The 22238-nt window shown below is 41.8% G+C and overlaps 1 protein-coding gene across 1 annotated transcript in view; it reads left to right on the top strand.

Annotated features, from left to right (window-relative positions):
- Positions 1-2761: 2761 nt before the first annotated feature.
- The window catches only part of grip1 (glutamate receptor interacting protein 1), a 465375-nt gene continuing 445898 nt past the window's right edge, over positions 2762-22238 (top strand). The window contains exon 1 of the mRNA XM_060839771.1: positions 2762-3201. Within this exon, the coding sequence (XP_060695754.1) occupies positions 3147-3201 (55 nt within the window). The 5' untranslated portion in view covers positions 2762-3146. The remainder of the gene's footprint in view (positions 3202-22238) is intronic.

Genomic DNA, 22238 nt, shown 5'->3' with positions numbered 1-22238 from the left:
ATAAGAGAGAAATCAGGAGGGCAAAATGGGGACATGAGATAGCTTTGGCAAATGGAATTAAGGAGAATCCAAAGGGTTTTTACAAATACATTAAGGACAAAAGGGTAACTAGGGAGAGAATAGGGCCCCTCAAAGATCAGCAAGGCAGCCTTTGTGGGGAACCACAGAAAATGGGGGAGATACTTAATTAATTTTTTGCATCATATTTACTGTGGAAAAAGATATGGAAGATATAGACTGTAGGTAAATAGATGGTGATATCTTGCAACATGTCCTGATTACAGAGGAGGAAGTGCTGGATGTCTTGAAATGGTTAAAGGTGGATAAATCCCTAGGACCTGATCAGATGTATCCGAGAACTCTGTAGGAAGCTAGAGAAGTGATTGCTGGGCCTCTTGCTGAGATATTTGTATCATCGATAGTCACAGATGAGGTGCCGGAAGACTGGAGGTTGGCAAACGTGGTGCCACTGTTTAAGAAGAGCAGTAAGAACAAGCCAGGGAATGATAGCCTGACCTCAGTGGTGGGCAAGTTGTTGGAGGGAATCCTGAGGGTCAGGATGTACATGTATTATGAAAGGCAAGGACTGATTAGGGATAGTCAACGTGGCTTTATGCATGGGAAATCATGTGTCACAAACTTGTTTGAGTTTTTTGAGAAAGTTACAAAGAGGATTGATGAGGGCAGAGTGGTAGATGTGATCTATATGGATTTCAGTAAGACGTTCGACAAGGTTCCCCATGGGAAATTGATTAGCAAAGTTAGATCTCACGGAATACAGGGAGAACTAGCCATTTGGATACAGAACTGGCTCAAAGATGGAAGACAGAGGGTGGTGGTGGAGGGTTGTTTTTCAGACTGGAGGCCTGTGACCAGTGGAGTGCCACAAGAATTGGTGCTGGGCCCTCTCCTTTTTGTCATTTACATAAATGATTTGGATGTGAGCATAAGAGGTACAGTTAGTAAGTTTGAAAAATGTGTTGCTGGAAATAGGCAGCATCCAAGGAGCAGGAGAATCGATGTTTTGGGCATATGCTCTTCTTCAGGAATGGGCTTATGCCCGAAATGTCGATTCTCCTGCTCCTTGGATGCTGCCTGACCTGCTGTGCTTTTCCAGCATCACATTTTTCAGCTCTGATCTCCAGCTTCTGCTGTCCTCACTTTCTCACAGTTAGTAAGTTTGTAGATGACACCAAAATTGGAGGTGTAGTGAACAGCAAAGAGGGTTACCTCAGATTACAACAGGATCTTGACCAGATGGGCCAATGGGCTGAGAAGTGACAGATGTGAGGTGCTGCATTTTGGGAAAGCAAATCTTAGCAGGACTTATTCACTTAATGGTAAGGTCCTAGGTAGTGTTGCTGAACAAAGAGACCTTGGAGTGCAGGTTCATAGCTCCTTGAAAATGAAGTCGCAGGTAGATATGCTTTCCTTTATTGGTCAGAGTATTGATTACAGGAGTTGGGAGGTCATGTTGTGGCTGTACAGGACATTGGTTAGGCTCCACGTTGGAATATTGCATGCAATTCTGGTCTCCTTCCTATTGGAAAGATGTTGTGAAACTTGAAATGGTTCAGAAAAGATTTAAAAGGATGTTGCCAAAGTTGGAGGATCTGAGCTACAGGGAGAGGCTGAACAGGCTGGGGATGTTTTCCCTGGAGCGTCAGAGGCTGAGGGATGACCTTATAGAGGTTTACAAAATTATGGGGAGCATGGATAGGACAAATAGACAAAGTCTTTTCCCTGGGGTCAGGGAGTCCAGAACTGGAGGGCATAGGTTTAGGGTGAGAGGGGAAAGATATAAAAGAGACCTAAGGGGCAACATTTTCACACAGAGGGTGGTACGTGTATGGAATGAGCTGCCAGAGGAAGTGGTGGAGGCTGGTACAATTGCAACATTTAAGAGGCATTTGGATGGGTATATGAATAAGAAGGGTTTGGAGGGATATGGGCTGGGTGCTGGCAGGTGGGACTAGATTGGGTTGGGATATCTGGTTGGCATGGACAAGTTGGACGGAAGGGTCTGTTTCCACGCTGTACATCTCTATGACTCTGGGTCTATACTTGATGGAGTTTAGAAGGATGAGGGGGAAATCTAATTGAAACTTATTGAATTCTGAATGGCCTGGACAGAGTGCATGTTGAGGAGATGTTTCCATTTGTAGGAGTAACTAGCACAGCCTTACAGTAAAAGGGAAGACAATGGAGGTAAGGAAAAACTTCTTCAGCCAGAGTGTGGTGAATCTATGGAATTCAATGCCACAGAAGGCTGTGGAGGCCTGGTCATTGAGTATTTTTAAGACTGAGATAGATTGGTTCTTGATTGCCAATGGGATGAAGTGTTATGGGGAAGAATGGGGTTGAGAAACGTTAGCCATGATTGAATGGCGGAGCAGGCTGGGTGGGCTGAATGGCCTAATTTCTGCTCCTATTTCAATGGTCTTATTGTGCTCACTGATAGGTGTGTGAATATTGTATTGTAGCTGGGACGGCAAATATTTGACTGTGATAATTTTTGTCTGCTGACTCTGGGCGCAGCCGGGGTGCCATTGTAATTAAATAAGAGAAGGCGAGCGTGCCAGTTAATATGAAGTTTGCTGTGCAGTTCCTAAACGATTACTACTCCAGTGACCGTTTCAACTCATGAATGGACTGCACCATTTTTCCTCAGTCTACTCAGAAATTCGACTCGTCCATTTTCAATACATTACCAAAGGATTTTTGTTTCCACCTGAATTCACACTTGGAAGAATCTGGTCTGTACACGAGAAGGATTAAAAGCTGCATGTGTGTGTGTGTAAAAGAGAGAGACGGGTTTCTTTTTATATGAAAAAGGGCCAGGTCTCAACATCCGTGTGTTCAGAAAATGTAACATTTGTATCCTGGTAAAGTGGGATTCCGAAGATTGCTTCGCTTTTACTCTCTCTTCCCGTTAAAGTTTGCAAATCCTTTTAATCCGTGTGTGTGTGTGTGTGTGTGTGTGTGTCTGGCTGTGGTGAGTGGGGAGAGCCCCTTGCCTGGATAGCGAGGCCGCCGTTGAGCGGAGACCGTGCCGAGCTCACCGCCTCGCTCTCCCTCCCATCGACTGACAACGGCGAATCTCCACAGCCCCGCCTGCCAGCTTTTTGAATGAGTTCCATTAGAAGATGCCGGTCTGGAAGAAGAACATGCCTTCATGTCTGCAAGCTGACCACGACAGAGGTAAAAAAAAAGGCGGGGGAGGGAGAGCTGACTGGGAAAGAAAACCTGCTCATTGCATTTCACTCACACGTTCACTCGGTAGTCAGCTGTAGGCAGAGAGAACAAGGCGCTGCCAATCGCGATCTTTAACCACACACACGTTACTTGTGCAGTTTGCTGCGAGCTACTCTTTGTAGTCTGGTGTTTCCTCTGGCAGACAAGCCCCTTTCACGGGAGATGTTCTTAAAGTTGCACCTAAGCCTACCTCCCAAACAACTTAGTTTTGCAAACACTCGTTTATAAACCCCAGTTCTCCAGAGCCTGTGAGTGTGCATTTAGTGCGTTCCTTATTTTGAACTGATTGTTCATTTTGGCGTGCTGTGTTGTACATGGAGTCAATTCCCAGACAGCCAACCAGCAGCTGATAGGCATTGATTCCCCACCAGGCGAAATGGCTGGGGATAGCTCCGGAATGGTTATTGTGGCTACACCTGGTTACTTGGAATATTAAAGTGAATGTTGTTTTGTGGTTGGTGCATGTAACTGGGATGATTTTTTGTCGATATCTCTAAGTATTTGTTGTTTACTGATGATTTAGTCTAATTTCAGAGTTGCCCAATTGTTTCATTTTACTGTCTACCCGAGTATAAATGTAACATGCTTGCTTGATCTGTGCTGCTTACCGGGTCAAAACAAGGACTGCAGATTCTAGAAACCAGAGTCTCGATTAGAGTGGTGCTGGAAAATCACAAGCAGGTCAGGCAGAAGGGCTTTTGCTCGAAACGTCGATTTTCCTGCTCTTCGGATGCTGCCTGACCTGCTGTGCTTTTCCAGCACCACTCTAATCTAGACTGCGCTGCCTCCCGGTATACTTCCAGTTACGAAAGAATAGAATGGGTCCCACTGCTGGGAATCCTTTAGCAGATGAAAGGTTACTGTCGGTACTCGTCTTGCTTCGAATGAACTGAAATTTCTTGCGGGGGCGTGATTGAGAAGTTACGTTTGACTTTCGCCTGTTCCTATGTAAATTTCTCGTGTCAAGTTACGCTTAAATTCTCTCTAATTAGCCTACGCCGGAGAAACAAACCAGCGTAATTATAGTCCAACATCGCTAATAGGAAATAAATCAAGTTAAATTAAAGCACATTTGCTGCAAATGATGTTTTAAAAGTGAATACTATTTTCTTAATTAAATGAAATGCTTGAGGATTAAATTAAATACTTGACTAATTAAGTACCAAAACATCTGCTTTGATTAGTTTTAGAAGTCCCCAAACCATCACTTCAGAAGATTGCCCAGTTTGATAAAATGAATAATGGGAAACCGGAGATTTTACATACACAGATGTGTATTTATATAGCACCTTTTTGTGTAATCTTCTTTTCTAAAGTGCTTCACATGAACATCATAAAGCAAGATTAGCTATGGAGCCATGTAAGATGAGGAATAGGATAAGTGATCAAAAGCTTGCTCAATGTTTATGGAACATCTTGAAGGAAGAACGAGATTAGCTTCCCTACAGTGTGGAAACAGGCCCTTCGCCCCAACCAGTCCACACGACACACTGAAAAGTAACCCACCCAGACCTGTTTCCCTCTGAGTAATGCACCTAACACTATGGGCAATTTAGCGTGGCCAATTCACCTGCACATATTTAGATGGCATTTTCTTCTCTATCTACTACATACAAACCATGTTTCTATGGCTAGTTTCATCCAGAATAGATCACCAGCTCTGTTGCCAGACGTTGTAGCTTACTCTGCATCAAACACTCCCACCACATTGTGGAAGCACCTTCAGGGGTCATCAAACAGGAATGAACTCTGGAACTTCTGGCTCCAAGGCAAAGACACTACCCACTCCACCACCAAATATTTTAGGGAGCAAAATAAAATAGGGATGCTGAAGAAGCTGGGAGTTGGGGACAGGAGGCGTTCACAAAGTGATGGGGAGCAACAGGACCAAGAGGGATTTGAAAACAGGAATGCTAATTTTAAATTGGAGTGTTTAACAGGTGCAGGTCTGTGAGCAACGAGATGGTAGGTGAACAGGACTTAGTGTAAGCAAAGACAGAGGCAAGAGTGTTTTGGATGATTTTAACTTTCTGATGATTAGGATATGAGGGTCAGGAATAATGACTTATAACCATTCAGATGTAATTTCACAAATCTCAAGTGCAAACAAAAAGGCTTCAGTGATTTATGTTTTGAAATATCTTCTATGTATAAAAGCTAAATCCCAGGATCAAACCAAGCAATGCTTTGTCTGTAGTGGTTATATTTTTCAATATTGCTATAAAGCATACCATAATTGTTTGCAGTGAACTGCTTTACTTAAAAACAAATCATCCAGCAAGTCATTATTTTGATTCTTTTATTTGGGTTATTGACCTTCATTTAGCTACCATTATTTGTTTACCATGTTATGGGCAAAATAGAACAGTTTCCAACTTTTCAACAAGCTATCAGTAACTTTGTTGTCTGATCTGTATTTCTAATAATATCCCCAAATGTTTTAATATATATTTGTAACCTTTTTGTAGAGGTGGATAGCTTTTAAAAACAAAAACTTGGTTCACAGTTAAAAGAACTTCATGTTATAAGACTTGTACTGTAACAAAAGACTCAACTCTGTTACCTACCTTTGTAGGTAACTTGTAATTTAAAACAGAAAATGTGATGTCTCCTTTTAGTATAGCTGACAACGCATTTCATATATTTTACACTGTTCCTTTACATCATTCGTCGATTCTTCAAGGACTAGTCCAAGGTGACTCTTTGGCTCCAAAGGGAGATTTTAATTTTTCAGCCTAGGAACTTTTAAAATCCAGACTATTTATTCATCACAGTGAGGATCTTCCCTCCCCAAAAAGGACTTTCTCAGTTGCAAGTTAGCTCAATTTTCTGGCCTGGTTTTAACCCACATAGGATCAATCTTATTAATCTGAGTGTGAGCATTCCTGTTTGGTGAGGCACTGTGTTTTGCAGCCTATGGCTACTCTCCCTTTCTCTGATCCTGGCAGACTAACTTCTAATGTGAGTTTTCTAATATCGTAGAATCTTCCCATCTCCATGGCAATGTGAATCAGTTGAGCATTGTACTTGGGTTGAAATGCTGGGTTGATAAGCTGTCCTTGAGACCTCAACTCTGTAATATCTTGTACAATTCAAAACAAAACTGTTTACAGCCCTGGCATTCTCAAAATGATTTTGGCGACCGTTGGTATATCCACTGTTAATACTTGAGCTGCTGCCATTGTTGTAAACTATAAACACTTCACCTTCTTCCATGCAAATCAATAATTTGGAGCACATTAATCTCTGACAATCACCTAGGCTTGCATGCAGGTTGCCTTCAAAACAGCTGACATGATTTACTTTGTTTTATCTTTTTTAAAGAAACAGTTCCAAAATAATCTTTTAAATCCCATAATTGTAACGACATGAGGGGGAAAAAATATAAAGCTAGTTATGTTTTCTAATCCCCAACACCTTCGCTTGTACCTGATTTTTAAAAATGTTTACTTGAATACGTTATTCACTTCTGCAGATGTCTCGGCCAAAATATTGCCTTGTGATGTCACAAGTAAATGCATATTAAATGTTACCAGTGTATTTTTGATTAGAATGAGAAGGCACAGCTGTTAAGTTTTAAGGATCACATATCTGCATTCCAAACACGCTCATAAGATAACAAATGACTAAATGCAGCTGAGTTTAGTAGCAAGGGCTTTCGTTTGTCTCTCTCAAACTTTGAACACACTCACCATTTTCCTATTCAGCTATTAGTTTGTTAATTACAAATGTTAATATTTTACAGAGAAATATGGTTTCCGATTGACGTTATTTGATTCCAGCAAAAGATATAAAAGAGTCAGCATGTTTAGTAGAATATGTGTAAGAGAAATATTTTAAACCAGGAACTCTGACTTTTTGGATGAGAACAAACATGAATACACAATACATTATTCTTTCAGAAGTCATGAAATGCTTATTAATATTAAAATAGTTCCTGACTTGACTAACCTACAATTCAATAACCAAAGCAATCATGTATTAAATAGCTCCAACAGCTGACATTTTTAAAGTTGACTATTATTTATGAGCAGGCACATCATCCAAAAAGAACTGTTTACTCTCAAAAATTCAGTTCATTAGCATTTAAAGGACTATGGTGTCGACCAGTTTTGAGTCCCGAAATTTTTTTTCTCAAATGGACTTGCTGGGTAGGTTTTGACTTTTACCAAATTTATCCCAAAACAACAGGTAAATCATTAGAAATTAAAGCACCTCTTTGTGACAAAGGTCACTGTAAGCATTTACCATTAAGTGACAATCAATGTCAGGATCGTCACGTTATTTTTCAGAAACTTAAATTGAAATTGCTGGGAAAAACTCAGCAGATTTGGCAGCATCTATGGTGAGAAATCAGAGTTAATGTTGCGTGTTCAATGACCCTTCCTCTGGACATTTGTTTTGTATTGATTGCTGAATAAGTTTACGGGAGGTAGGTCATAACTATTTTTTTGATATAAATGGGTATCTACCCAGATTATCTTTCATTCATTCGGTTTAGTCTTGTAGTCACTGTTAATCACAATTGATTTTGCTGAGCATAAATTCAAATAGGGCTTAAGACATAAGAGAAAGTGCATAAAGTTACACATATCCCAAACCTGCATAAAAATGGAAAATCCTTTGTCCTTGTTTGGTGGCTGGTGGGCCAATGGCTGCTGGGAGAAGATTGTCTGAACAAATTTAATGAAGATTCAGATAAAAGGTTGAGAAAATTTTGTTGTATTGTGAAAGCAGGAATTTATGATTCATTTATGCTTGAATTTCTTTAACCTTTGCTGGAGTTCACAATGCATGGAAGGGTTGCTTATTGGAGCAAGAAATTCTAGGCCAAAATGCCTTGTTGCTCCATAACTTTGGTACATTATATAATTAAATGGATTAAGCATGTTGCTTTAGCTGTTAGTAAACAACTCTCCTAACAAATCCATGGAAATTAAGTCCATGTTGAAATATGTTAATGATTCGTTTGGAGTGTAAGGGTAAATACGAGAAATTAAAGTAGGGAGAGGGGTTCAATGTTTTGAACATCAATAATTATCATGTCAGGAATTTCATTGTATGTGATGAATAAACATATTAGCAGCCTCCATTATTGCAGAATTGTAGAGAGTAAGCATTTGTGAAAATAATGGGATCTGGGTGGCTCAGTGGTTTTATAAGAGTGGGTGATGGAATCTTGCAGCACTGGCGCAATCCTTGTTCAAATTCAGTCTTTCCTGGTTAGTTGATTTCAGCCAGGGCAGCAGAGGGCACTATGGTTCATATTTGGATATTAATAGAGAAAAGAGAGACAATTCTGCGCTATTCTTGCCATCTCTAGTCCTCCCCCCGTACAAGAACATTAAATTGTTTATCAAGTGAAGACCGAGATACTGTTAATGACAAATAATTGTTTGTTTATTTTCAGGATTGTTTGAGGTTCAATACATTTGCCAAAATCTACAGGACCAGTAAATTCTGAATTCTGTTGGAACCTAATGCTGTTTAACAATGACATTCACGATCTAATATTTAGATGATAGTAAATATTTTCTCAACAAAAGCATTGAACTGCTTCTTGGAGATTTTCAACCAACTTCAACTCCGCTTTGCATTTTTTCCCTTTATGTATTTTTTTGAAAAAAATTTTATTAAGAAAAAAACTATAAAAATACAGAAAAATAGAAATGTCACACTATTATAATACAGCAATATTAACCATAAACTACCTGGGATTCTCATATTTACTTAACTCTAATTAAAATAAACTTGAATTAACTAAAATAGAATTAAATTAAATTACAACCAAATTAAATTACATCACTGTACTTGCTGCACCTCCACCGAAGCTCCCATCCACGGGAGCAACAGTTATTATACCCCTAGTCACGAGGCCTACCGATCCTCAGACCACCACAAATGGCCCATATGGCTACATAAAGGCCCTAATCAGTACCGCCGATAGGTCCATGTCTACGTAATTTAGAAATGGCCACTATGTCTTATAAAAGTGCTCTGTTCTATGGTGCACTATATTAGTCAGATAATCTTGGGGAATGCACTCCATCACAAGTCTGCACCACCCCACAAGGTCTGGGCTTTTTTTTTGTGATATCCAGTTCATTAGGATGTTCTGAAAAGTGTGGCTGGAAAAGCGCAGCAGGTCAGGTAGCATCCAAGGACCAGGAGAATCGACGTTTCGGGCATAAGCCCTTCTTCAGGAATGAGGAGGGTGTGCCAAGCGGGCTGAGATAATGTTGGGGGGAGGGGTGTTGGGAATGCGATAGGTGGAAGGAGGTTAAGGTGAGGGTGATAGGCCGGAGAGGGGGTGGGGGTGGATAGGTCGGGAAGAAGATTGCAGGTCAAGAAGGCAGTGCTGAGTCCGAGGGTTGGGACTGAGATGAGGTGAGGGGAGGAGAAATGAGGAAACTGGAGAAATTTGCATTCATCGCTTGTGGTTGGAGGGTTCCTAGGCGGAAGATGAGGTGCTCTTGCTCCAGGCGTTGTGTTACCATGGTCCGGCGATGGGGGAGGCAAAGAACCTGCATGTCCTTGGCGGAGTGGGAGGGGGAGTTAAAGTGTTCAGCCACGGGGCAGATGGGTTGGTTGTTGCGGGTGTCCCAGAGGTGTTCTCTGAAATGTTCAGCAAGTAGGCGGCCTGTCTCCCCAATGTAGAGGAGGCCACATCGGGTGCAGCGGATGCAGTAAATGATGTGTGTGGAGGTGCAGGTGAATTTGTGACGGATATGGAAGGATCCCATGTGGCCTTGGAGGGAAGTGAGGGGGGGGAGGGATGGGTGCAAGTTTTGCATTTCTTGCGGTTGCAGGGGAAGGTGCCGGGAGTGGAGGTAGGGTTGTTCGGCGGTGTGGACCTGACGAGGGAGTCGCGGAGGGAGTGGTCTTTCCGGAATGCTGATAGGGGAGGGGAGGGAAATATATCCTTGGTAGTGGGGTCTCTTTGGAGGTGGCGGAAATGAAGGATGATACGATGTATTTCTTCTTCCTCTCCCGCCAACCCAAACAGTACCCTTCCACTGACACCCTCCTTTGGCTGACTGAACTGGTCCTCACTCTGAACAACTTCTCTTTCCAATCCTCCTACTTCCTCCAAACCAAAGGAGTAGCCATGGGCACCCGCATGGGCCCCAGTTATGCATGCCTCTTCGGATATGTGGAACAGTCCATCTTCCGCAGCGACACTGGCACCACCCCCCACCTTTTCCTCCGCTACATCGATGACTGTTTCGGCGCTACCTCGTGCTCCCACGAGGAGGTTGAACAGTTCATCCACTTTACTAACACCTTCCACCCCGACCTCAAATTTACCTGGACCGTCTCGGACTCCTCCCTCCCCTACCTAGACCTCTCCATTTCTATCTCGGGCGACAGACTCAACATGGACATTTACTATAAACCGACCGACTCCCACAGCTACCTAGATTACACCTCCTCCCACCCTGCCCCCTGTAAAAATGCCATCCAATATTCCCAAATCCTTCGCCTCCGCCATATCTGCTCCCAGGAGGACCAATTCCAATACCGAACAACCCAAATGGCCGCCTCCTTCAAAGACCACAATTTCCCCTCATACGTAGTTGACGATGCTCTCCACCACATCTCCTCCACTTCCCGCTCCTCCGCCCTTGAACCCTGCCCCTCCAATCACCACCAGAACAGAATCCCATTGGTCCTCAACTATCACCCACCAACCTCCAGATACATCGTATCATCCTTTGTAATTTCCGCTACCTCCAAACAGACCCCACCACCAAGGATTTATTTCCCTCCCCTCCCCTATCAGCATTCCGGAAAGACCACTCCCTCATCAGGTCCACCCCTGCGCCCCCCCCCCCTCCGATACCTCCCCCCTCACTTCCCTCCAAGGCCCCAAGGGATCCTTCCATATCCATCACAAATTCACCTGCACCTCCACACACATCATTTACTGCATCCGCTGCACCCAATGTGGCCTCCTCTACATTGGGGAGACAGGCCGCCTACTTGCGGGACGTTTCAGAGAACACTTCTGGGACACCTGCACCAACCTTGCCCTTAACATCCAAGGACACTGCCGCATGGTCAGAAATAGTTATGCTCCCAATCCTGCAGGCCAACACCAAGTCCAAACAAACCAACAGAATAAAGAACATATCAGTTCTTATAAGGCACCTGTGCAGGTTGGAGTAAGAGATAAAATCCCTCCCATTAGGGTGGAGATACATCTTCTTGCCCCAGCTCCTTACACAAGTCCACTAGATGGCAGAAGTGTATCCAACTTACCTCTTGACATCCTGTCTACCCCAAGGTCCATGAGACGATTTAAAGTCTCCTTCCACAATCGTGCAGCACACCCCAAGAGCCATTACTTTAGAGACTGCGTCAACTAAACATTTGAGAGGATGCGCTGGGGGACAGTAAATGCTCAGGATGCCACACTCCTCTCCGTGTATCAGAGCCTTGAGAATGATAAACAGACCGTATTCATCCTCGATTTGATCCATCACCTGAAATGGGAGGTTCCTTTGTACCAGTCTGGCCACTCCACTGCTTTTGAAGTTGAAGGAGGAGAAGAATACCCTCTTGTATCCCTTCTGCTGTAACTTCAGATGTTCCCTATCAGATACATGTGTCTGTTGAAGCAGAGCAAGTTTGACCCTTTCCTCCTTATGGTTTGAGAGAACCTTTTTTCTTTTAAAAGGGGAGCCATTCCCCCATTATATTCCTGATGGACCACCTGAACAGATTGCTAGCCATGACCGCACACTACAGCCCACAGTTCCCCGAGAGGAAGAAGTCCATTCAATATGCAGCGAGTGGCAAAAAACACAGACCTTATAAAATCCAAAAACTATTCCTATAAATGCTAAACTAATCAACTAACCACTACTCCTAACTTAAACCACAAATCCTGAGAGATCTCCCCTGCCTTGCGTATAAGGGGCATTCACTCCCACGCTTATAACCATCCTGGCACCTTCCAGTTAAGGCCACTCCCCAAACCCAGGCGATGGGGAAAAAAAATGTTATTTACACTCATGAAAGTTAACAGTGGATACTTCCCCTCCATATCTCAGCCCCATAAATCTTTACACCAAAGCATTAACCACTCCTCACTCAGGAAAAAAAAGAATAGTGACTTAAGTTAATTACCAAAAGGATTCAATGTTAATCAAACCAAATTTAGATTAGATTTAGATTAGACTTACAGTGTGGAAACAGGCCCTTCGGCCCAACAAGTCCACACCGACCCGCCGAAGCGAAACCCACCCATACCCCTACATTACCCCTTACCTAACACTACGGGCAATTTAGCATGGCCAATTCACCTGACCCGCACATTTTTGGACTGTGGGAGGAAACCGGAGCACCCGGAGGAAACCCACGCAGACACGGGGAGAACGTGCAAACTCCACACAGTCAATCGCCTGAGTCGGGAATTGAACCCGGGTCTTCAGGCGCTGTGAGGCAGCAGTGCTAACCACTGTGCCACCGTGCCGCCCAGAACAAAGAAAGAGAAGATAAAAAAATTATGCCATTGTCCGCAAACATCTTTTCCTCTTTCCCCCTCAGCCCAACTCAATTATTTCAGAGAATTCACAAATTCTTTTGCATTTTCAGGCAAGTCAAAGTTATGGACCGATTTCCCCCATAATTCAAACATGGTATTGTTAGGTACTTCAGAATATTGAATATTCAAGTCTCTTAATTTTTTCTTGACATCATCAAAATTCTTCCTATTCTTAGTTATGGTCCCCCAGAAAAATCCTGCAAAAAGCATCATTATTTTCAAACCTTTACACACCAGAGCCTGTGGATCTCTTCCCAGTCTTCTGAATGTTTCCATTATTAACTACTTCACTTATAGTGCTGGAGTCGCACTAGGACCGGGCGGGGGCACTGACCTGACCTGACCCGGACCTAAGCACCGCGATCCGGTGGGCTCACTTCACACTCACCTGGCCTGACTCGATCTCCAGCCCCAGCAACTCCGGGAACCACTTCTCAAGGAACTCGCCCTGATTCTCGCCCTCCTCACACTCCAGAAGACCACCCAAACAAGTTTTTTTCTCCTCCTCTGACCTTGATTTGGAGGTCGTCAACCTGCTCCAGCAACCTGGCCTTCCGAGGTTTGGATCCATCCCTCTGAGTTCTCCATTACCGTTGTCCTTTGCTTGACCATTTCCACTCAGTGATCCAATACCTGTACCTCCTGCTCGTGCTTTGTCAGCATGGCAGTAATCGGTTCCAGCGCTGTTTTGATTTTTTTTTTGCACAGTTTTGCAAACTCTGAGTAGGTGCTGCTGCACCACAAAGCTCAAAGGTGCCACCATGGGAGTCAAAGCAGTGATTGCGGGTGTGCCTGACACAGTAGGAGAGTGCCCTGCTGCTGCACTTCCCGGGCTCCTTTTACTTTACTCATCTTCATCTCGACTCCAGAACCTCCAAATCCAAATTTTAAAAGGTTCTTGGTGTTCTGCCTGCGTTATACTGAATTGTTTCAAGGGTTGCTAATTGGGTGGGTGGGGGAGTAGGAGCCCACCTTTCCTAGGGCATGGCACAGAGCCCAACCCAGACTTTTCAGACTGCTATCATCCCAAATATCTCTCATTTTTCACTTAATATGCCATGCTATATTTTCTGAATGTTTTTTAAAAATAATTTTAAATCATTGTCTTAATAGATTCATGCAGCACAAACAGACCCATCAGCCCAACTCATCCGTGCTAACCAAGTTTCCCAAACTAAACTACTCTGACTTACCTGCATTGGCCCACATCGCTCTAAACCTTTCCTATTCACGTACCTGTACAATTGTCTTTTAAGTGTAACTCCATGGATCTCCCACTTCCTCTGGCAGTTCATTCCGTACACAAACTACCCTCTGCGTGAAAAAGTTGCATCTCAGATCCCTTTTTAAATCTTTCTCCTCTTATGTAAAAAATATGTCCCCTATTTTTGAACTCCTCCAATAGACCTTTTACTATTCAACCTATCTGTGCTTTCTCATGATTTTTGTAAACTTCTATAAGGCCTTCAACCTTCTGCACTCTCGTGTAAAAAAAGGTTCAAGCCTGTCACTATAATTGAAAACCTCCAGACCTGGCAACACCCTGATAAATCTTTTCTGAGCCCTCTCCAATTTAATACTGCAGAGTGACCAGAATTGTATACAGTACTTCAAAAGTGGCCTTACCATATGGTGGCACAGTGGCTCAGTGGTTAGCCCTGCTGCCTCACAGCGCCAGAGACCCGAGTTCAATTCTAGCTACTGGTGATTGTGTGTGGAGTTACATGGGTTTCCTCCCACAATCCAATTGTAAATTGGCCATGCTAAATCGTCCATAGTGTTTAGGGATGTGTAGGTTTGGTGCATTAGTTAGGGGTAAGTATTGGATAATACAGTAGAGGAATGGGTCTTGGTGGGTTACTCTTCGGTGGGTCGATGTGGACCTGTTGGGTTGAATGGCCTGTTTCTACACTGTAGGAATTCAATAATCCTATGCAACGTCAACATGATGTCCCAACCCCAAAACTCAAAGGTCTGAGCAATGAAGGCAAACATCCTAAACACCTTCTTAACCACCTGTGGTGCAACTTCCAAAGAGTGATGTACCTGAACCCCTAGGTCTTTCAGTTCGACACCACTACCCAAGGCTGTATTATTAACTGTATAAGCCGTGTACTTGTTTGTTTTTCCAAAACTCAAATTAAACCCCAGCTGCCTCTCCTCAGCCCATTGGTCCAATTGATCAAGATACCTTTGTGATCTCAGGTAACCTTCTTCATCGTCTACTATACCATCAATTTTGGTGTCATCTGCAAACTTATTCAACATGCCTCCTAAATTCTCATCCAAGTCAGTTATATAAATGACAAACAAAAGTGGGCCCAGTGCCAATCCCTGCAGAACACCTCTGGTCACAACCCTCCACCACCAGGCTCTGTGTCTCCTACTGTCAAGCCAATTTTGTATCCAATACGATGTTAAGATCATAGGCTGAATGGTTTGAAATTTCTGTAGAAGGTTTCACCAAATTATCAAATTCTACTCCCCTCCCACCCCTCCGGACCACCACCAATAAAACCTTGAATAAGAACAAAACCTTTTCACAAGCCAGTTCTACACTCAGGGCTTTGACCGTTAGGCCCTGAGGCCATAAAATGAAGAAACTCTGTTAATTTTTACAGGTCGATCCCTGCTGTAATGCTGAGGTGGTGCACAGTCAGATCCTAGAAGCCAGTCACTGACTCAGGGATTCATCTGTCTGAAAGTCAGGTTGCAGGACCACAGACTGCAGTTTCTGCACCTTCTAAACACTTAACACCTCCCCACTGAACCCCCAGAGGCAAGAGTGAAATCCCAGTCAAACTGAACACATCTCTCTCACCATCCTTCCTCTGTCTCTTTCGACTCTGTTCTTAGCTCTCCCTTGTTCTGACTCTCTCACTCTCTGTTCCTGTCTTCTCTGAATCTGTGATCCTCGCTCTCTCTTTCTCTCTCACACTCTCGTGCTCTTTCCCGTCTTCCTCTGTCTGTCTCCTTAAATTTCACTTCTTTTAGTCTTTTTTTGTTTTTTTTCTGTATTGTAATATTTGCATTTGCTTTTTGTTGAGAAAAAATAACTAGATTTCAGAGGGTCAATTTTGATGCTTTGCGAGCTTTGAACGGTTGAGCTTAATTTTTTATGGTATGTTTATAACCATAGCTTTAATCTTGGATTCAGTTAATATAATTTGTTGGTGAGCTTTACTGGAAAGATTTCAGTTTTCTAGTTGTCATGGTGGGAGAAATGATGGTAAGGAAGGAGATGGTGCAGATGATGCAGAGCTGATAAAAGTTCAGACACAATAGTCCATGTGCATGCAATTACGTTTGGGGTTGACTCTACCAGTAATCTTCACTAATCACTTATGATTTCATGCTATTTAACCTTCTAATTTTTGTTTGGAATGATTGAGGAGGAAGAGGAGAATCTAACTGGTATAATTGCATTTAGAAGAGTGTTCCAATTAAGAGGATGTACAAATCGATGAAAAGACCTGGGGTTAATTAAAAGGCTCCAAAGAATGGTGAATTGGAATGTAAAGGAGTGGTTGCGTTAAAATTCTAGATAGGATGTCTGATCACTTGGGAAGATGCTATAGGTTAATTTCCAACAGCAAAGTAACATATAGCCTCAAAGAACGGTACAGAGGAGATTTTAAACTATTCAACCATCTTAAGAGGTGAGCAACTAAATAGGCAGTATATTCTTGGTGAGCTTTTATAACCATCAACATTGCATAAGCACAAATGCTGATCCCAGTGATTTGTCTGAGAAGCCCAATGTTTGTCCATTAAATATTTCTATCTATTCTGAAAGGAAGCCTTGAGAATTCAATTCATTTTTTTCTAGAAAAGTTGCAAAACAATTCCTAGCTCCTCATGGGATGGAAGAGGCATACTCTCTATCTGTCACCTGTCAAAGAACAGACTAACATCTTGAATAAAACTAGCTGCGTATCTTCTGAATTGAAAACTATGGCAGAAGTGTTTACAATTGTTCAGGGAAATACTTGAGTACATTTCAGGCTTTTAAGACATCTGGGACCATGAAATAAAAAAAAAGCCTGATATGATAATTGGCTTGGTAAATTTACCTATGTCATTGTGAAAGTTGCCATTTTTTTAGACATTATGGGATGAAATAGGGTTTACCAGCAGTATAACAGATGCTGCTAATAAATGGCTCTTCCAGTGGAAAAGAGCTTGATGGTCATCAGTGAAATCACTGCTCCAACTTTTCAGTTCCATAAAATCAAAAGTGAAAATATTGTTGTCTCGTACGTTTTACGATCTTCCTTAAAACTTACCTCTTTGATCAGACTTTTACTCATGTCCTTATATTTTCATGTGAATCAGCATCAAATTATCTCTGAAAATATTCCTGTGAAATGCCTTGGGATTTTTTTAAACAACATTAAAAGTGCCAAGTAAGAAGTTGTTTACCACGATAATTTACATGTGGGAATTTCAGGGGTAGAGAGCTAAACATAATTGTGTAAAATTGATAAATAACTGTTGTCTAGCGACCAAATCAGTTCTCCAGAATTTATAGTGAATATAAAAATTTCCACAGGATACAGTTTTGTTGTCATTTTAAACTGTGGCATGGGAAAGGAAGAAATCTGTATTTTAGAAAATATGAAAAAAGTTATAGCTACTTCATCAATCTTTATTTAAATTCCTCTAGTCAATGTTTTATTTCTGTTGACAATATTACACACAACCTGAGCTTTAGGTTAGGAAATACTGATCTCTGTTGCATCATATTAGTGCTCTTCAACTAGCTTTATTGCCTTATATAATTTCCAGGGCTTGAAACCTCTTGTGTCTTATCTTTCAAACTGTCTGGTGTTTCTGTTCCAGCTGCACTCTGATGCTGTCGCATCTACTTTCAAGATCATTATGACATTTTATTGTGATGCAAAGTAGATTTTAATTTTGATTGTCAAGCCTGTAATTACGTTGGTAAGTGACAGCCTGAGTTTTCTCACAGTATCATAAGCAACTCTTGAAATAGACTGCCATCATGATAGTGCAGTGCAATGGTTTTGTAATACCCGATCAATATATGGTAATGGTATTACTCTTTTTTAATATATCCTAAGTTGGAGCAACCAAAAGGCAATTTGATTTAGCCTTTCATGCAGTTCCACTTTTAGTAGCAATGGTTATTTCTAAATGAGCACAGTGCAAGCATTTTACTGTTGTGTTCTAATTGACATATGGGCTCTATTTACGCATTATTTCAAAATGATTTTTTTCCTGCATGATTTCTTTTCAGTCTTGAAAACCTCTTTAACAGAATGGTCTACAATTATTTCTATATGGAAAATAAACTACACATCTTCACTTCTATCTCACTTTCCTTTTAATATAATCCTTAAAACTTCCTCTCTGACCATGTTTTTGGTCATCTGACTGAATATCAAATCATGTGGCTTGGTGTCATTCATTATAATGCTTCTGTGAAGCAGCTTAAATAATAATGTGTTTTATGCATGTTTAAGTTGTTGTGATAAATGCAGATAAACTTGATAACATAGCTTTCATTGCAAAATCATCAACTTCAGAACTGTTTTAAATTTCTTTAAACCTGCCATAAATAAACGTGAACTTAATTGTTCAAGGAATATTTGATTTGAATCAAAAGAAATGCAGATGCTGTTAATCAGAAACAAAAACCGAAGTTGCTCAAAAAGCTCAGTGGGTTTGGCAGCATCCATAAAGAGAAATCAGTTAATGTTTTAGGTCCAGTGATCCTTACTCAGACGTGGACAGCATCTGCTCAGCAATAACCTGCTCCGTGACACCCAGTCTGGGTTCTACCAAGGTCACTCTGCTCCTGACCTCATTTTCACCTTGGTTAAAATATGGACAAAGGAGCTGCATTCCAGAGTGCAGGTGAGAGTGATAGCCATTGACAGCATTTGATAGCATGTGGCATCAGGAGCTTAAGCAAAACTGGAATGAATGGGAATTGGTGGGGGCTGGGTTGGGGAATTCCTCAGCTGGTTGGAGTCATACCTGGCACATAGTTGTGGTTATTGGAGATCCGTAATCTCAGCTCCAGGACTTGCTCAGTGGAGTTGCTGAGGCACAAACATCTTCAGCTACTTCATCAATGATCATCCCTCTACCATAAGGTCAGAAGTGGGGATGTTCACCGTTGCTTGCACAATGTTCATCTTCAAATGCAAGATCTAGACAATATTCAGACTTGGACTGACAAGTAACATGCGTATCACACAAATGCCAGGCAGTGATTATCTCTAATAGGAGTATTTCTAACTACTGCCCATTGACATTCAGTGGTGTTATCATCACTGAATTCTGCACTATCAATATCTTGAGGATTACCATTGACTAAGAACTCAACTGGACCAACCACAAAAATACCCTGGTTATGAAAGCAGATTGGAGGCTAGGAATTCTGCAGCAATTAACCAGTTTCCTGACTCCCCAAAGCCTGTCCATCATCTACAAGGCACAAGTCATGAATGTGATGGTGTATCCCACTACTTGCCTGGATGATTACGGCTCCCACAACACTCAAGAAGCTTGGCACCATTCAGGACAAAACAGCCACCTTGATTGGTACCATATCCATTCTCTCCACCACTGACACTTAGCAGCAGCAGCATGTACTACTTAGAAGGTGCACTGCAGGCATTCACTCAAGATCCTTAGATAGCATTTTCTATCAGGAAGGACAAGAACAGCAGAGATGTTGGAATGCTACCACTTGTAACTCCCCCCTCCAAGCCACTCACCATCCTAACTAAGAAAAATATTGTCATTCCTTCAGTGTGTCACCGGGTCAAAATCCTGAAATTTCCTCCTTACGTCATTGTGAGTCTACCTACAAGTGAATAAAATAAATTGACGTGAATAGTATGGATGTTTGTAAGGAGAAGCAAGAGAAATAAGAGGAACTAATGGACCATAAAACATAGGAGCAGAAATCGGACCATTCAGCTCATCAAGTCTACTGTGCCATTTCAATCATGGCTGATGAGTTTCTCAACCTCATTCTCCCTCTTTCTCCCCATAACCCTTGATCCCGTGGCAACCGAGAACCTATCTCCATCTTAAATACATTCAATGACCTGCCCTCCACCACCTTCTGTTGCAGTGAATTCCATAAATTCTGCACTCTCGCTCGAAGTTTCTCCTCCTCTCCATTTTAAGAGGTCTTCCCTTTACTCTAAAGCTGTGCCCTTGAGTCCTAGTCTCTACTACCAGTGGAAATATTTTCCCAACATCCACTCTCCTAGAATATAGAATGACCTGGACAGAGTGTGAGGACTGCAGATGCTGGAGATCAGAATTGAAAAGTGTTCCAAAAAAAAACACAGCAGGCCAGGCAGTATCCAAGGAGCAGGAGAATCGACATTTCAGACAGAAGCCCTTCATCAGGAATCTGTTCAATATACTGTATGTTTCAAGCAGATACCACCACCACCCCCCCCCCCCCCCCCCCCCCCCCAATTCTTCTGAACTCCATTGAATATAGACCCAGAATCCTCAAACTTTCCTCGTATGTTAAGCTTTTCATTCCAGGGCTGGTGCATCCTTCCTGAGATATAGAGCCCAAAACTGTGCACAATTCTTTAAATGCTGTCTGACCAAAGCCTTTTAGATCCTCAGAAGTACATCCCTGCTTTTATATTCAAGTCCTCTCAAAATAACTGTCAACATTGCATTTGCCTTCCTAACTACTGACTCAACCTGCAAGTTTACTTTGAGAGAATCCTGGACTAGAGCTCTCCAGTCTCTTTGCACTTCAGACTTCTGAATATTGGCTTCATTTTGAAAATATTCCATGCCTCTATTCTTCTTACCAAAGTGCATGACCTTACACTTTCCCATATTGTACTCCATCTGCCACTTTGCCTACTCTTCTAACCTGTGTATGTTTATATTTAAGTAGAGGGTTGGGTTTGTGTATGCCATAAACATTAGTAGGATCCACTGGGGCTAAATTACCTTTTTTTTATTCTCTCTGCTATCTATTATATGTAATATTATGGCCAGCTTAGTTTACTTTTGATAAGTAACTTTTTGTGACGTTTAAAACTATTGTCCACAAAATAATGACAGAAAGTGAATATTTATCTCCCATAGTCTTGAAATTCTTTAAAGTACTGAGGACTTGCTCATTCATTTGTTTTCATCACTGACTTGGTGGGGCTGCTGCTCTAGTCTTGCTGCTTCTCTGGCCTTTTTCAAGTTTCCAGCAGTCAAATGTTGTCCACCCATCTGCTTTCCCTCCTTCTGTTTATATCTTCACTACTTCTGTTCAGTTGTATGGATAAGGCTGGGCCTTGTGTGCCTACTATCAGTCACTATGTAACTGAACTTAGAACCACTCCTGAATTTTGACCTTCTGTTTGTGATTTGCACATTGGCCTTACTGTCCATTTCGGTTGATTCTGAACATCCTCTGCCAGACTGACCTTTCATCTCTCCTGTGTTATAATGAGCACAGAATTGCTGAGAAACCTGTGACATTCATGTTGCTCATGAGTATCTTATGATGTGGAGGTGCCAGTGTTGGATTGGGATGGACAAAATCAGAAGTCACATGGCACCAAGTTAAGAAACCACAGGTTTATTTGAAATCAGAAGCTCTTGGAGTGCTTGTCCTTCATCACCTGATGAAGCAACAGCGCTCTGAAAACTTGTGATTTCAAATAAACCTGTTGGACTATAACCTAGAGTTTGTGTGATTTCTGACTTTATGAATATCTTAGAATACAGTGTGTTCAGTTGGAATAGGAGGTGTAATTTTTTTAAAGAAGACTTTTCTAAATTAATAAAATCAGGTCATGTAACTTCTTGAAAATATCAAAGAACAAATTCTTTTGATATGAGGCTCTGAGTCACTTTGTGTTTTACTGAAACAGTGTTTTGTGTGGGATTTCCAAACCAATTGATTTTATTTTTGGTGCGGCAAAATGAGATAGTGGGTGTGGAAAGACTGAAAAGTTTGCTGTTTACAGCCATGATTGGTAGCTACTCTACATCATGTTCGAAGCTTTTCGTGAGCAATAATATATACGTCAACATTGGACTCTCGACAATTCTGTTCTGCTGTGCTCATGACAGCGTGCAAGAATTGCAGCCTGAAGGAGGTGAATGGTGGGGGGAGGACATCAACTTTGCAAATGTAGTCGGGCAGAGAATGCTCACAATTAGCCATATGCGCAGCAAGATTTGTTGAGAGGAGGACTTGGAAATAAATAGGAAATCTTACTATCTCGAGACACACAAACATATTTTACATAAAGTAAGAAAATGGGTGTTTGTATGTAATGCAGAAATATACACACAAACTCATCAAGCAAACATCAATAACCAATTATTTGCATGTGATAGGAGAATGTGTTTTTTTTAGATTCTATCCAATTAAGATATGGAGTGTTTATGGGAACGATGAAATATATAGATGGTC

The sequence above is a fragment of the Hemiscyllium ocellatum genome, chromosome 19 (genome assembly GCF_020745735.1).
Source record: "Hemiscyllium ocellatum isolate sHemOce1 chromosome 19, sHemOce1.pat.X.cur, whole genome shotgun sequence".
NCBI classification, from domain to species: domain Eukaryota; kingdom Metazoa; phylum Chordata; class Chondrichthyes; order Orectolobiformes; family Hemiscylliidae; genus Hemiscyllium; species Hemiscyllium ocellatum.
Note: the sequence above shows the minus strand (reverse complement) of the source record. Positions and strands in the feature narration are given on the sequence as shown.